At 37.0% G+C, this 14,006-nt stretch overlaps 1 protein-coding gene across 11 annotated transcripts in view; it reads left to right on the forward strand.

Moving 5' to 3' along the window:
- The window catches only part of ZNF385B (zinc finger protein 385B), a 164,075-nt gene that overhangs the window by 55,387 nt on the left and 94,682 nt on the right, over positions 1-14,006 (forward strand). The window contains exons 1-2 of one of the 11 annotated variants that reach the window (XM_032693734.1): positions 6,600-6,659; positions 9,768-9,917. The exons of 6 other annotated variants lie outside the window; for them this stretch is intronic. Coding sequence is in view for 1 of the 5 variants with exons in the window: in XM_032693730.1 (XP_032549621.1) it covers positions 6,758-6,812 (55 nt within the window). In the remaining 4 variants the exon portion in view is untranslated. Of the gene's footprint in view, positions 1-6,599; positions 6,813-9,767; positions 9,918-14,006 lie in introns of those variants that run through there. 4 more of the 11 variants (XM_032693733.1, XM_032693735.1, XM_032693740.1 and 1 more) reach the window with 4 other exon arrangements.

A 14,006-nucleotide genomic window follows, 5' to 3' on the forward strand; every position in this document is an offset into this window, starting at 1 on the left:
AGAAGAATTGTTTGATAGCTATTTTTTGACTGTTCATGTGTAAGCTAAACAAGTGTGCATAAAATTAAAATATGGCATTATATGCTCCTTATCACTGTCATAGCAAATGACCTTAGAATTACTTGGAGGTATTTGGAGAATTTTTTTTATTTGCAGTTCTTCCCTCCAATGTACGGGAGGAAATTGCAACGAAGGTTTTAAGTAATAAAACCATAAAGGTATAGAATGTATTTTAGTGTGGGGGCCTTAAGTATAACAAATTTGAGTGAAGTGTGTCTGTGTCTTGTGCTTGTGGCATTGTGGTGGTTTTGGGTTGTTTGGTTTTTTTCAGCCTCGTAAAATTTATGGCCCTCATCAACCACTGAAATCACTTCCACTTTTGTCAACTGAGAATGATGACTTGGCTGTGGTTGTCAGCACCTTGGCAGAGGTTCAGACTCATATGCCATTAGAAAAACTCCTTCCAGATAATATTCCTTGTGAACGAAGATGGCTTCAGCTGTGGTAATGGATATTGCTGATCATTTTTGTGGTGTCTTTATATGCTGAAGAACTAGGATGGTCCTTAGCTGCATTTGTAAAGGAAGTGACTGCCTTGGTTGTTTAGTATGTTAAAGGCTTTCCACATCTGTTTAAATGCAATAAACTGCAAAATTTCTCTCCTTATGTGAAATTAGCTGTACCTAGATGATAACCCTGGATTTCCCATGCTACCAAATGAAACCTGGATATCCAGTCCTGTGAGTTGAATTTTCTGTCTAGATTATTTATTTTGAATAAGTATTTTAACATTCTGCATTGTTCACAAACAAACTGGTTTTTTTTCTTTTCTTTTGTCTTTTTCAAATGTAGCAGTTAAGCATCACAGCGTTGAAAATAGAAGCTAGGTAGGTCAATTTGCATCCATGGTAGGTGTTGGTGTCTACCCCTCAAATGTTTTTTCTGGTATATCATCAAGCTCAGCCCAGCAGTATCTGTTTAAGGGTGTGCACATGGTAAGCATGCATGCTCTGCTGGCGTTGCTGGTACTTAGTCCCTTTATAGGGAGTACTACTGTTCTGAGTTTATTAAACATAAGCTGCTCTGGTTCACATAGCTTGTTCGTATTTTGAACATGTCCCATATAGTTGCCTTCAGATATTCACTGTTCCTCAAGTATTTTCTCAATTTAGATCTTAGCAAAGAATCACCACTTGAAAAATGAGATCTGTGATGCGATGTTTCAGTGTAGCTGTGATCAAGTTGCCCTTCACGAACCCCAAGCTGAATCACTGCATTTATCATACAAAAATATTGTGCACAGCTAAGTGTTTAGACAAGAACAAACTGCCATTGTTAATTAGTTTCTAACTTCTGTCTCTCTGAGGTGAACTTGCAAATCATCATGCCCCACATCTAGAATCCTGCATTTCAGCCTCTCAGATTTCTGAGAGGTTTGCAAAACTGCCTGTTACCAATCTGATTTCTACTGAGCATACCTCTCGGAAGATTTCTGTGGCTCTCTTCTTTTACCCAGTAGAGTCTTGAAACAGTTTCTACTGTTTCAAGTAATTTCAACAGTTTATACTCCAGATTTCCCTGTTCAAGATGGTAGTCTGCAAAGAATTGAGTTGAAGAGCTTGAAACGTCTACTTTTGGCCAGACTGGACTGTCTACAAACACTTGTGGAAAACATTATGGTTGAATTGGGTCCTGAATTTTGAGTCAACTGGTATATTCATTTGTGATAGACTACAATAGCTACTAATATGATAATCTTATCTGATAAATGTGATGCCACAGGGCATGTTGGCTTACCATATGTGTTTAAAAACTCCTGCGTTTCTTGCGTTTCATCTGTTAACATGCAGTATGCTTCTTTGATTTTTTTTGTTCTAAAAGCTGTGCTTCAAGTTAATGTTGGGGTAAAAAATAGATTCACTGAAAACTTTTTGAAGATTCATGTCAACAATATGGATATTAAAATTAACAAAACCAGGAAAACTCAAGGTAAACTTGTGTGATAGTTCATTTTATGCCTAACAGCTTAGTGGTTAAAGACATTGGGATACATTTGGGTTTCAGCAAGGACTTAGTCTGGCAAGGTGTTGTTTGCAATCCAACAGAGCACTTGAGAATTTAATTTTAAGTTTTTAAGTAACTGTCCTGAAGATTTGTGATTAAATATGGGGTTTTCTTCAGTGAGTTTGCCAAGAACACCAGTGCAATGTCATGTGCTCTGGAGCTTCACTGGTACCAGGTACCACTGGGGTTCTACATCAGAGCAAGGTCAAACACTGAAACAAATTCTGTGAGCAAAGTGTGTTACTCCAGTTTTTATTGGCAAATTCTCAGTAAGATGTGGAAAATTTGGTGTGTTCAATTTGTCATGCTTGGTAGTACCCACATCAGTTAGCTAATTCTCTTGATTTGTGACTGTTTGTAAGAGTTGCTTTCTTCTTGCCCCCTGTTCCTTTGAACTATGAACATTTATAAGGCCTTGAATCCTTACAATACTAGGTGCACCTTTTTGAGGGGGATTTCATTTAGTTAATGAAAATTTGCTTGGCTTTATGATTATGATATGAAATTTAACTCATTATTTCTGTAATATTAATGTAGTCAGTTAAGGCATGGCTGATGAGAATTACATAGCATTTAGAAACTTTACTCTTATTCCTAAGAAAGTCTATAACAACACATGAATCCAGATTAAAATTGGTGTACTACACCTATTAATGGGTTATGGAATAATCTTTTCAAATTATAGGGTTTTTTTAGTTAAAGGTCATATCCAGGCAGTTTGTGTTAAAGATGTGAGTAGTTCATGATAATCTATTGCAGTGGTTTTTAGTAGTTTACTACTTGGGAGCTAAAAGGTTCTCTATAGTGCTAATCTACTTAATTATCACCTACATTTGAGGTACAAATATCAATAGGATATTTCCATTCATTTAACATATTGATAACTCTAAGATTGAGAGTTTCAGGAATCATAGGTTTGTCATTTTCCCCAGACAGCGTATGTAATATGTGCATGTCTCTCTGAATCAGAACAAGTAGCTGAATTACTTCCATAATTATTTATGAAACAAATTCATAACACAATCTTTTATACAATTTCTGTGGTGTTCAAATGGGTTTTGGGGGATTTTTCCCCTTGCAGTTGATGAAAGTTAGTTTCTTCCTGCATAAAACATGACTGTTGCTTTTATCACATTTTGTTTATATAGGAATGTATATAATGGGAATTTATTCATATGCTTTATTCTATGATTTAATTTGAATGTCCAGAGATCATTGGTATACATTGTGTAACACATTTTCTGAATTCTTTTACAAGCACTTAAGTAAATGAGATTAAATTAAACAGGCACACCCTTTTTACAGGTTATGTGGTAGGGGTGGGAAAGGATGGGAGGAATCCTCAAAGTAAAAAAACAACAAACAACTTTGAGTTAAATAATGCAAAGTTCATACATCTGAACTGTTAAATTGTCCTAATTTTTTTTCCAAATTCTTACTTTTGGTATCCTGTGTTCATGGCACTAACTTTAATATCCTGTTATAAAAACATTGTGTGTCATTTTTGCATTTGGGCAGTCAGAGTTGTGTTGTGGTAGAGGGCACAAGACAGTACTGACTTACAGCATGCTTTAAAACCAGGCTCAGGAAGTATGGAATCACAGGTATAAGGAAGGAACATGGTTATAGGCCAAAATAAAGAAGGTTATTTGGAAAACATTTGATGTTTGTATAGCTTTGATACATAGCACTGTTGCATTTTCACAAGCTGTACAGTTTTAATTGGTTAATTATTAATTCTCTCATGAACCATCTACCTAGCTACTGGGAGGTGACAGTTTCTTTAAAATAATCCACTAAAAGGTTTATGATGGTAAACAGGGTGACCATTAGACAGAAATTTCCACTGTCAGGGGTGCTGTAAGGAGTGATCTACAGGTGAGAAATTAATCAGTTGATGCTCACATTAGTGGCAGAAGGATTGACAAAGGGGAGTAGAGAGCTTGATTTGCAAAGAGCCTTTAAAGTTACTGTTGAACATCTAAACATAAGCTATGCTAGTGCTCATCATCATCTGAGGAGAGCTTTCCCACCACTAGTTCGTACATGCAAGTTTTGGTGGTGTTCAGAGTGCATCCCTTCCTTCAGGTGTGCAGTGGGGCTCCTCGCTGGCTGCAGTTCAAGAGAGTTCAATGTCTGTGTTTAATGAATTAATGTGAAGCCTAATGTAGATTTTCATTCTGACTTGTAATTGTTGGTCATAACTATAATATCCAGATGCTATCTTCCGTTATTTGAGCATTATTTTTCCATTCTCATCAGCAAACCATGCATCACCCAGGCTTGATTGGGATGTTATGTATATTGAACATGGCCTTACAGCAGTATGGTCCCACCAGATGCAAGAAGTGGTGCTACAGTCAAAACCAGAACACTGATACCTTACAAAGCAAACCAGAAGTTACATTGCAACCAGGGTAAATATTTGATTAAAAATGAACCAGTATGTAAGACTGTGCTGTAGAGACGATTTATCCGTGTCTGAAAAGAACCCAGAAGGACAATCCTATTGATTTTATTCATATCTTGATGACCCTCTAGGTTGAGTTAATGGTTTCTAAACTCAACTGAAGAGTTTGCAGGACAGTCCTGTTTGTCTCCAGTCAAGGAGAAAGAAAAATAGTGTAGAGCTGAAAGATGGACTCTTAAGATTTTGTTCATTCTCTAAATCTTTAATATGTATTTTAATTTGTATGTGTGTAGAGTCAGTGAAAACATTGTGTAATCTAGACAAAACTGAAATGTAGGTCACCTGTGTTAAATTATGTATTTCTCTTATTTGGAAGTCATCTAGAATTACAATTGGCATCCTTATGTGTTCTCGAACCTCGCTGGAAGAGAAGAGAGCGAGCTCTCTTATCTATCACATTATGATAGAAATTGCCTGATAGAAATTCTCAAAGAAGCTGCAGTACGATGAGGATGGGGAAAAAACAAGTTGGATTTAACTGACATAAAAGCCAGGCAGTTTCTCACTGTGACACTCATGGTGTGGCTTCTAAGGCAGCATATGTTTGTGCATATCTGTGGATACATGCATCTAGTGAGGAAGCTGTTCTTTTGGGAAAGCAGGGCTGCAGAATCATCTGAGGATCATCTTTTGTGCCAGATCATTAATTGATTTTAAAATTGTCACAGCTTCTGTAAATCCAGACATAAAAGAAAGTATGCAGCATTTCACATAGCTAATGCTAAGATTCATCCTGATTTTCATTCCCAGATGGCAGTGAACTTCACCTCCATACATAATATTTATAAAACTTGGATGCTCAGTGTTTTATAGATGAAGAGGTTGTTGCTCTCTCATAAATGTTAACTGTGAGAGCAGTCTGCATAAGATCAAGAGGCATCAAGGGATAATGTAATTGCAATTTTCCAAACAACTGGATCTGAATGAAGATTCATTATAAAAAAAAATAAGACAAAATAGATCTCACAGTTTCAGCATAATTAAGATTTTTGCCAGTGACTGTTATGGGAAAACTTTCTTAAATATTTTACCCTTAAACCTTTGAAAGATGTGAAGTTAGATGAGCAAGATTTTAATTCTGCAGCCACTTTATTAAGCAAAAGCAGCTCTGATTCCTAAACTTGTAACTGACAAAGAGGACCAGAACTGTAATTACCATATTTAATTATCTTTTTTGTTTGGCTTTCCTAGTGGAAAGCTTCTTAAGTCAATCAAGATGAGGAGAAATTATGTTAAAGTGTTTTGTTCTTATTAAAAAGTAAGAGAGAGGAAAAAAACCCAGAAACTGCTCCTACTAATACGTAATTATATAAAATATATATGAAAAAGTAAAATTAGGTTTGAGCATTGCTCTTTATTGGATATGGATTTAAATTATGTAAATAAGTCTGCTCTTGGGAAATCACACATTAGTATTGTCTTCAGCAAGGTGGTTAAGCATGCCTAAGCATGTCCTCTGCTTTGCACAGGCAAGGAACAAAAAGGAAAACAACCCAGCAAACTTAAAGAGTGTATAAAGGGGAAATAGGGCTTGTATTTTTAGTTATTTTTGGTTTAGTTCAAGTAAGCTTAATGATAAGTGAGAGGCTTCTCTATAAAATTTCTGTTTATTGTGAGCAGTATTAAAGCTCTATTTTAACAATGTTAACAAGTGAACACTTGACCTCTTACAAACATGTTATTGAGTAGAGATCTTTTTCTGAAAGAGTCTTAGCGACACCCACTTGGTTAGTTTCTGAGCAGCAAGCTATGTCTGTGTTTTAAGGTAGATTCTTGTATTAGTGAGCTAGTCTCTCATTTCCTGAAGCATAATCTTCTAGCACAAGTTTTTTTTTTAATGCCTTTTTTTTTTTGGTTATTTCATTTAAGTGCCAGTGCTAGCTCTCAACTGCACAATAAAGAGCTAAACCCAATTGTAGACGTCTTGAAGAGTCAACTGTGATTTTATTATGGTCTGTCTTTTTATGATGTTGCTTTATCTTAACATGTAACAGAGAGGAAATGATTTAAGTAAAACAGTAACTGATATTGCATAATGAAGTTCACATGAAGTAAGGTAGGGAAGAGGAAAGAACTCATGTCAGAATAGTGCAATAGACTGAAAATTGATAATAGCTTTTTTCTGGTGAGTTAGATTTCTTCTGGATAGACAATACAAAAATGGGAGCTACAAGATGAGTAAAGCATTTGGGTTTTGATCTTCTGTTTCTAAAACTAAAGACCATGTGTCATAATAAGACACTGATCTTATGCAGAGTGGTAATGAGGCCATTCCCAGGTGAGTATTACTGTCTATTCTGCTGCAAAAAGTACTTTGTCTGAGGAAGACGAGCACAGAGCATACAATGTGAAGTGCTAGCACAGCTAGTTATAATACAAGAGTGCTTGTCAATATTATATGAGAGAAAGTAAAACCTGACAAATTACAGTGGGTTTTTTTGGGTGTTTCCCCTTACGTTTTAGCATATGAAGACATGAAATTGCCGTTTTAAATTCACCTTTCCAAACCCTGATGATATGTGTAATAATTTTATTTTAATACAGAAATGGATTTCCTATGTCACTTTCATACTGCAGCTTCAGAGACTACATGGAGTGATGCAAGTCTTTAAAAAGCCTCTTAGCTGAATCATTCTTGAAATTTTTATACCTTGAGAATTTTGTCACAGCATTATGATCATTTAGTAATAAGAACAATAGTTTTTCCATCTCTCAGAATTCTCTACAAAGTGTGAACTCATTTCACATACTCTACAGGGTAACTGGCCATTAGCAGTATAGGTGGCTACTTTTCCTTATAGGTTGATTTTATGAGTCTAGATTTAATGAGATTTCTTAATGTTATTTTTATGCTCTAGAATTGTATATATAGATCTATCTATTATTAGATAAATCTGTTGATCTTTGATGGACTGTGCTATCTATAGTGTCTATGATCTGGAACTGGCTTAAGTAACAAACACTGCACAAGTGGAATTGTGGAAATCATCACCGAATTTCAGTGGCTATTTTGAAAAAGGGTGAACAAGAGAGAAGTTCTCTGATATTATTGTGTTATGTTGATTTAACATTCTTGTAACACACTTTCTTACTACATCTTTTTTTGTTGTGAGTCTTTTGACATCATCAGCATATATGTGCATACTTATAGCCTTTATCACAATATATTCTTGCAAAGCTGGTTAATTGTAGTATTGGAGAACAGCCCAGGTTGTAAGGGATCTTGAAAGACCATCTAGTCCAAGCTTTCCTGGGAAGGGGAGCCTAGATGAGATTGTCTAGCATCTTGTCCAGACCTTGAAAACCCCCACTGATGAGGACTCCACCATGTCCCTGGGGAGGTTGTTCCACTGAATGATTTATCTCACTAATTTTTTCTCATGCCAAGATGACACCTCTCCCAGTGTAGGTTGTACTCCTTGCACCTTGTCTTCTCCATGTGGTTCCTCGTGAAGAGAGAGCCTCCATCCTCTTTGTGACTGCCCTTTAAGTACTGAAATTCTGTGATGAGTTCCCCCCAAAGCCTTCTCTTTTCCAGGGGGAAAGGGCCCGAGTCCTTGAGTTTTTCCTCATAAGGCAGATTCTCCAGGCACTTGATCACTTTCAAGGGCTTTCTTTGGACCTCTCCAGTCTGTCCACATCTTTCTTGATTTGTTGGGTCCAGAACTGTAGACAGTAGTCTGGGTGCAGCCTAACAAGCGCTAAGTAGATTGGGATGATCATCTTTCTCTCTCTGCTTATAAAGACCCTGCGGATCAAGGATTAAAGATTAATCTTAATTAAGATTAAAATTATTTTTGTTTCATACTGAGATTTCGAAGTGATTGAAATGACCAGGGTTTGTTATGCTGTTTGTATGTTATGTTTGTTATGCAATCTCTCTGTGTTTGGATTCATGGCCAGTAGTGTCAGACATGTTTCCTATTTTATTCTGTTCTCTATATGTGAATATAAATATATATGAATATATTTGTCAATATAATGAATATGTGAAGTTGCAAAAGATATATTTTGGTGCTAGTCTTCATGTCGCTGGTCAACCTTCATAAATGAAAGTAGAAGGTTATATGAAGGATTGTGACAAAGATGCTCTGGCTCTTCTTTGCCTCTCAAGTTTCAGTCTAGATCCAAATCTGGCTCTGGTAAGGAACACTTGTCTCATTAGTCAGTTTTTCTCTTGTCAGGAGCCAGCAATGCTGACTGAAACAAATTAACAGGAACTGTTTGGGAGGGACAGACAGAAGAGTGCTTGTGTGACTGTTCAGAGATGTCCAAGAAAAAAATTAATGAGTTACCTTTCTGCTCATTTCTTAATGTGGAAATATTAATATTTCATGGTTCTGTTGCTGACAGTCTTTCATGTTAATTTACATTGATGGCAGACAATTGCAGTTTATTTCCAAATACACTAGAAATTTTCTGTAAGGGTCCTTTTCTAGGTTCAGGAGGTACATCTTTCTCGTGATGTATTTGAGAATGGCTGCCCTGTGTAGGTTAAACCCCTAAAGAGAGAATATGGTCTGGGACAGGATGGATATTGGTCTGTATTCTTCACATCGGTTTTGAATGATGTAAAATTCCTGTCTTGTAGTATTTGACATTAAGTTAATTACACAGGGCTTTTCCTTTCTGTGAGTTACCTTTTATGTGAAACCTATACTTCTTTCTAAATCAGTTATTTTCTCATATACAACATATATTTGGTGATTTGAGATGCCAAAGGAATCACTCATTTACCTGTATGTGTGGTGTTTTCTGTAGAATTCCAGTCGGTTTTACTCTTTCTCAAAATTCCTTCTAAGGAATAAATTTTTTGAAGAAAATTCTTAAAGATGTTATTTTTTAGCTAAATAATATGAAATTGAGAAGAGGAAACCTAAGGTTAAGTTATTCTAAGATCAACCATTTCTTCTCCTCTTCTACTAAGTCTACTTAACCACCTTGTACCCATTAAATTTTCCTCTGAAACTGGTGAAATGAAAGGAGATATCTGACATGCTCAGTAGACCAATGGGTGTGGAAATATGTGCAAATACAGAAATAGTAAAATAATACCCTGATTAAATTATTGCAGGTACGTTGGGAGTGGGCAAGGTTGTTTCTCACACTGCCTCCTTCCTAAGTGAAGACGCTTGTTAAGGTTGTTTTAACCAGCAATGCTGTAGTGCAGGCAACAAACTCAAGCTACCCCATTAATCTACCCAGACAATACAGATATTTCTGTATATTGCAGGAGGAGGTCAAAATGACATTAAAATACAGTCCACCATTATTCATCTGCCTTTAAAATGAGACAGTGTGATCCAGCCTTGCAGGCTGCTCTGTGCAGCTGTATTTCTAGATGCTCATCATGTCTGCAGAGCACCTGAGGGGAACGTCCCAGGTAAGCAGAAACCCAGCAAAGTAGTGACCTGGAGTAGTGCAGATCACTGAGTTGCAGGTAGCTGCTGCACCAGTCAGCTGGTTTGGAGAAACAAGAAGCAGATGACTTTTCTATCCCAAGTTCATTGACTAAACCACGTTTAACTTCTTCACGAGCCTGACCTGAAGGAAGATGTAAAAACATGTGAATGAAGGGCTTTAATGTCACTCGGTTGGATTTGCAGGCAGGTGTTGGCTTCGTCTGCTGCCTGGTAGGTCTTTTACAGGTCATATAGTCTCATTTTCACTAACGTGGTGATCCTGATATGTGGTAATTGATTTCCATTGGAGCACTGGGGGTGGGTGTAAAAGCATTTTTCTCCACTGTGATCCTATCAAATGATTGCTGCTACCCTGAGGATTTTTGGAATGGTTTATAAGAACATTATGGACATAAGTCCGTATTAAAAAAAAAAGAAAAAGAGGAGGGAAAGGAATTTTATCATTTATGTAATTTGATATTTTATTTATACAATCAATTTATTATATAATTTGTTGCTAAAGGAGACATAGAAGTGATCTTATTGTAATTTTAAATATATTGATAGTCATTATGATATAACTTACCTTTTCCAGATGTTTAGTATGATTCTACAGCTGTCAAAATGAGCAGACTTCAAAAACTGACTCATTTACAGAAAGTGGTCTTTTGCTTAAGTCAATTAAAACTGCTTTTCTAAACTTTCAGCTTTCTATTTAAGAACACAACTATTGTGATTTTATTAAACTGGAAAATATTGAGTGATGTCCACCACTTTTTTTTGCTGAGCCCAGGAGGCCAGACATAACTTTGAAAAGTGAGAGACTTGGGAATAATTTGGTACAGTGGCAGAGATGACAAACCTTGAGATGAAATTTTGATTTATCTGGAGTACTTTTTCAAGGAAAGTGTAAAAAAACTTTTATGTATTTGAAAGACAAAGTAAATAGTTTCTGATTTCCATTAAATCATGTTTAAGTGCTGTTAGTTGCCAAAATGCTCAGTGGCTAAAGGGGATACTGGCTGTACTGCAAAGTTCATCTCATTCAGCTGCTTTTAGTTCATCTTTTCCTGAATGCTTGTTGTTCGTGTTTCATTGTGTACCAATGCACAAAGCTTCCCTAGTGAACTGGCTTGCTTAATAAAATCTGTTTTGCAAGCAGGACAGATGTAAACCTCATTCACTGGAGTAGGTCTTGCCTGTATTTTTTTTAGGAAACCAGCCTATCAGGGCAGACTGAATTAGTACTGTATAAGCAGGTGTGATTGCAGTTGTGGTTCTGTACCAGTCATTTAAAGAGAACTTGGGTTGTGATTTCTTTTAAGGGTTTCTCAGACTTAAACTTGAGGTGAAGCTGAAGAATTGCAAGTCCCAGAAAGACAGCTGGCCTAGTTTCCCAAGGATGCAGTATCTGCAGTTTCTTTTGGCTTCTGTACAATTTCAGAGGCTCAGTGCTTTGAGAAACTGGGTTGAGTGGCAGATAATAGTGAAATAGCCCTCAGGAATAATCATCAGATTAGGCTTAGTCAAATGGCTTTACACTTCTGATATTTTTATTTAGTTAAGAATGCAATTAAAATAACTTAATTTGAATAAGATTTTTAAATGAAAAATGCCCATGCATGTCTGTTTAAAAAAAATACATTGTGAAGCTTATCTGTTTTCTGTATGACAATTAAAAACTCATTTATGTTTTTATGGGCATAAATCTGCATCCTGTCATGCAGTGCAATATGTTGGTACTTTGCCAAAAAGGTGGCACACTGCAGTGCTGTCAATCTGTTGAAGTCCAAACAAATTTGTCTCAAGAAAATCGTTGAAAATACATGCCATTCTGATTGAACAAATCAAAATTACTTCAGTCTATTATTAATTAAATTAGGTTGCTTCAAAATTCATAGCAGATGCCTGGAATGACCTTACTTAATGCTCTCAGGGCTTTAAGTATCTTCAGAGAACTTGGATTAGCTGACTGAGTACACTGTTAAAGAAAGAATGTCCTATGTGAGCAAGTTGTCCCAAAGGGATAAAACTGGTACATCTCAAATGCCCTGAAGGAAATACATATCTAAATGCATGTGATAAAAGGCAGCTAAGGTATCAGCTAAGAATCTTAGAGGTTCAAATTTCAAGATTAGTATTTTATCCAGATTGAGAAGTAGAGGATGTCATGTATACATTGCAAATATGACCTGTAAGGAATGCTTATAAAATATAACGTGGTTCAGAGTTAATATTTCAAGATGAAGTAATTGATCTGAGATGTCACTATGATTTTTGAGCTGTAGCAACATAACCTACACAATTCCTGTGATGCTTTTAGAACTGCTAGCTTTGGAAGCTGCAGAGCGAACTGATGGAATTTTCCATCAAATGGTATAGGTGGAGGTCTGAGAGTGAAGGCACTGCTGCAGCACTGTTCCTGGAGTTGAGGTGGATTGTTTTTCTTCTATCCAATGCCTGGAAATTTTCAACCAAGCTTCTGTATATCTTGCACTTGTTCACACACAGCTTTGGGAGCATATGCTTATGTTTATAGTAGATATAAATACTTATGGAGTCTCAGAAATATTTGAATGACTGTGTGCATCTGTGAACCTGCAAACCTTTAGGGATGGATTTTAACAGGTGTAAATCTGCTTCTAATTCTGATGTGTCTGAACACATGCCATCTCTGCGAAGCCCATGTACACAATTCGATGACTTTGTAGAAAGAGAGGGCTGACTGCCAAGAAAAATTAACCCTGTGTCTTGTGTCACTTAAACAGTTTAATTGGCTTTCACACCTAAGGCTGAAATAAAAATGAGCTACTACTTGTCACCATGCTCTGAGAGACTGGTCTCATTGTAGAGTAACAACATTCATCTGCTTCAGAAGAAATATATTATAGCAGACTGTGCCCTACTGCACTGGAATTCAACTGCCTGACCACAGGAACAAACCCGTGAAGTGCAGAGCCCTGGATCAGCTTCTCACGTGCATCTTCCACGTCCAAAATAACCCTGACGAGGATTCTTGTGTGCTGGGTGGTTCCATTGCTTACAGCTTTCTTCCTTTCCATGGTCTGCAACATAGTTACAGTGATGCAAGAGTGTACTTTCTTTCCAGCTGGCTCTGAAGTGGGTGTCACTGATCTGATGTTTTGCAGAAATACTGAAACGGAGACTCCAGGATTAGGTATTGTGCAAACCTGGGGGGAGGGGAAAATGAAGAACAAAAAAACCAAACAACAACAAAACAAGCAACTGAAAAACCCCCAGGTGCTAACTCAAGCAGCACCAAAAATGAAAAGGATTCGGTGTGCAAGAAGAAAGAAGAAAAGAAGAGAGACCAGTATGATCATAGTTATTATGCACAGTGGAGTGTGAATCAAATAAAGAAAGGATAGATGGAAAGACCAAGAAAAGAAAAACAGAGAGAAAGTGGTAAACAGAGGAAGGATTGAAGGGTAGGCAGCCTGGGGAATGTGCAGTTCCTCTCCAACTTGAAGAGGCTGTGTGGGAGAAGACTGGAGCCAATACACAGTCCACAGAAGAACAGACATCTCACTTCACATTTACAGAGTGTGGGTATAAATCATGTTTCTTGGATTGTGCCAGTTAAGCAACTCAGCCCCCGAAGGCAGGAGACTTTCCTCAGCCTCAGTTTTATGGCTCTGGTTGAACACTGTTTTATACTTGAGTACAGTTGAAAGCCCTGGGTTAGAGCTAGGCTGTACAGGCTTCCAGCCCTGGGTTTTATAAGCAGTGATTTCATCTGTAGGAGCTTCCTGTTGTACCCTGCCATTAAATGAGAATGTCCATTCAGGGAGGGAGAAGGATGGTGGGAGATGGACCAAGTTAAAATATGAACAGAAAGAGGTATTAATATCTCGGATAAGTCTGCCAATAAGAGCTCCCTTATTAGCAAGCCTGTGAGTCAGGGATGGTGTTTCTTGATATGGTTTAGTTTCTTTTCCTGTTTCTTCTTGCATCAGGATGCTACTCTTTTCATAACCAAAAACTCAGACATCAGAAGGTAATTTGGGGTCATCACTAGGACAAATTTTAACAAGTCACTGGCTCAGTGT

The sequence above is a fragment of the Chiroxiphia lanceolata genome, chromosome 7, assembly GCF_009829145.1.
Source record: "Chiroxiphia lanceolata isolate bChiLan1 chromosome 7, bChiLan1.pri, whole genome shotgun sequence".
In the NCBI taxonomy this organism is placed as follows: Eukaryota; Metazoa; Chordata; class Aves; order Passeriformes; family Pipridae; genus Chiroxiphia; species Chiroxiphia lanceolata.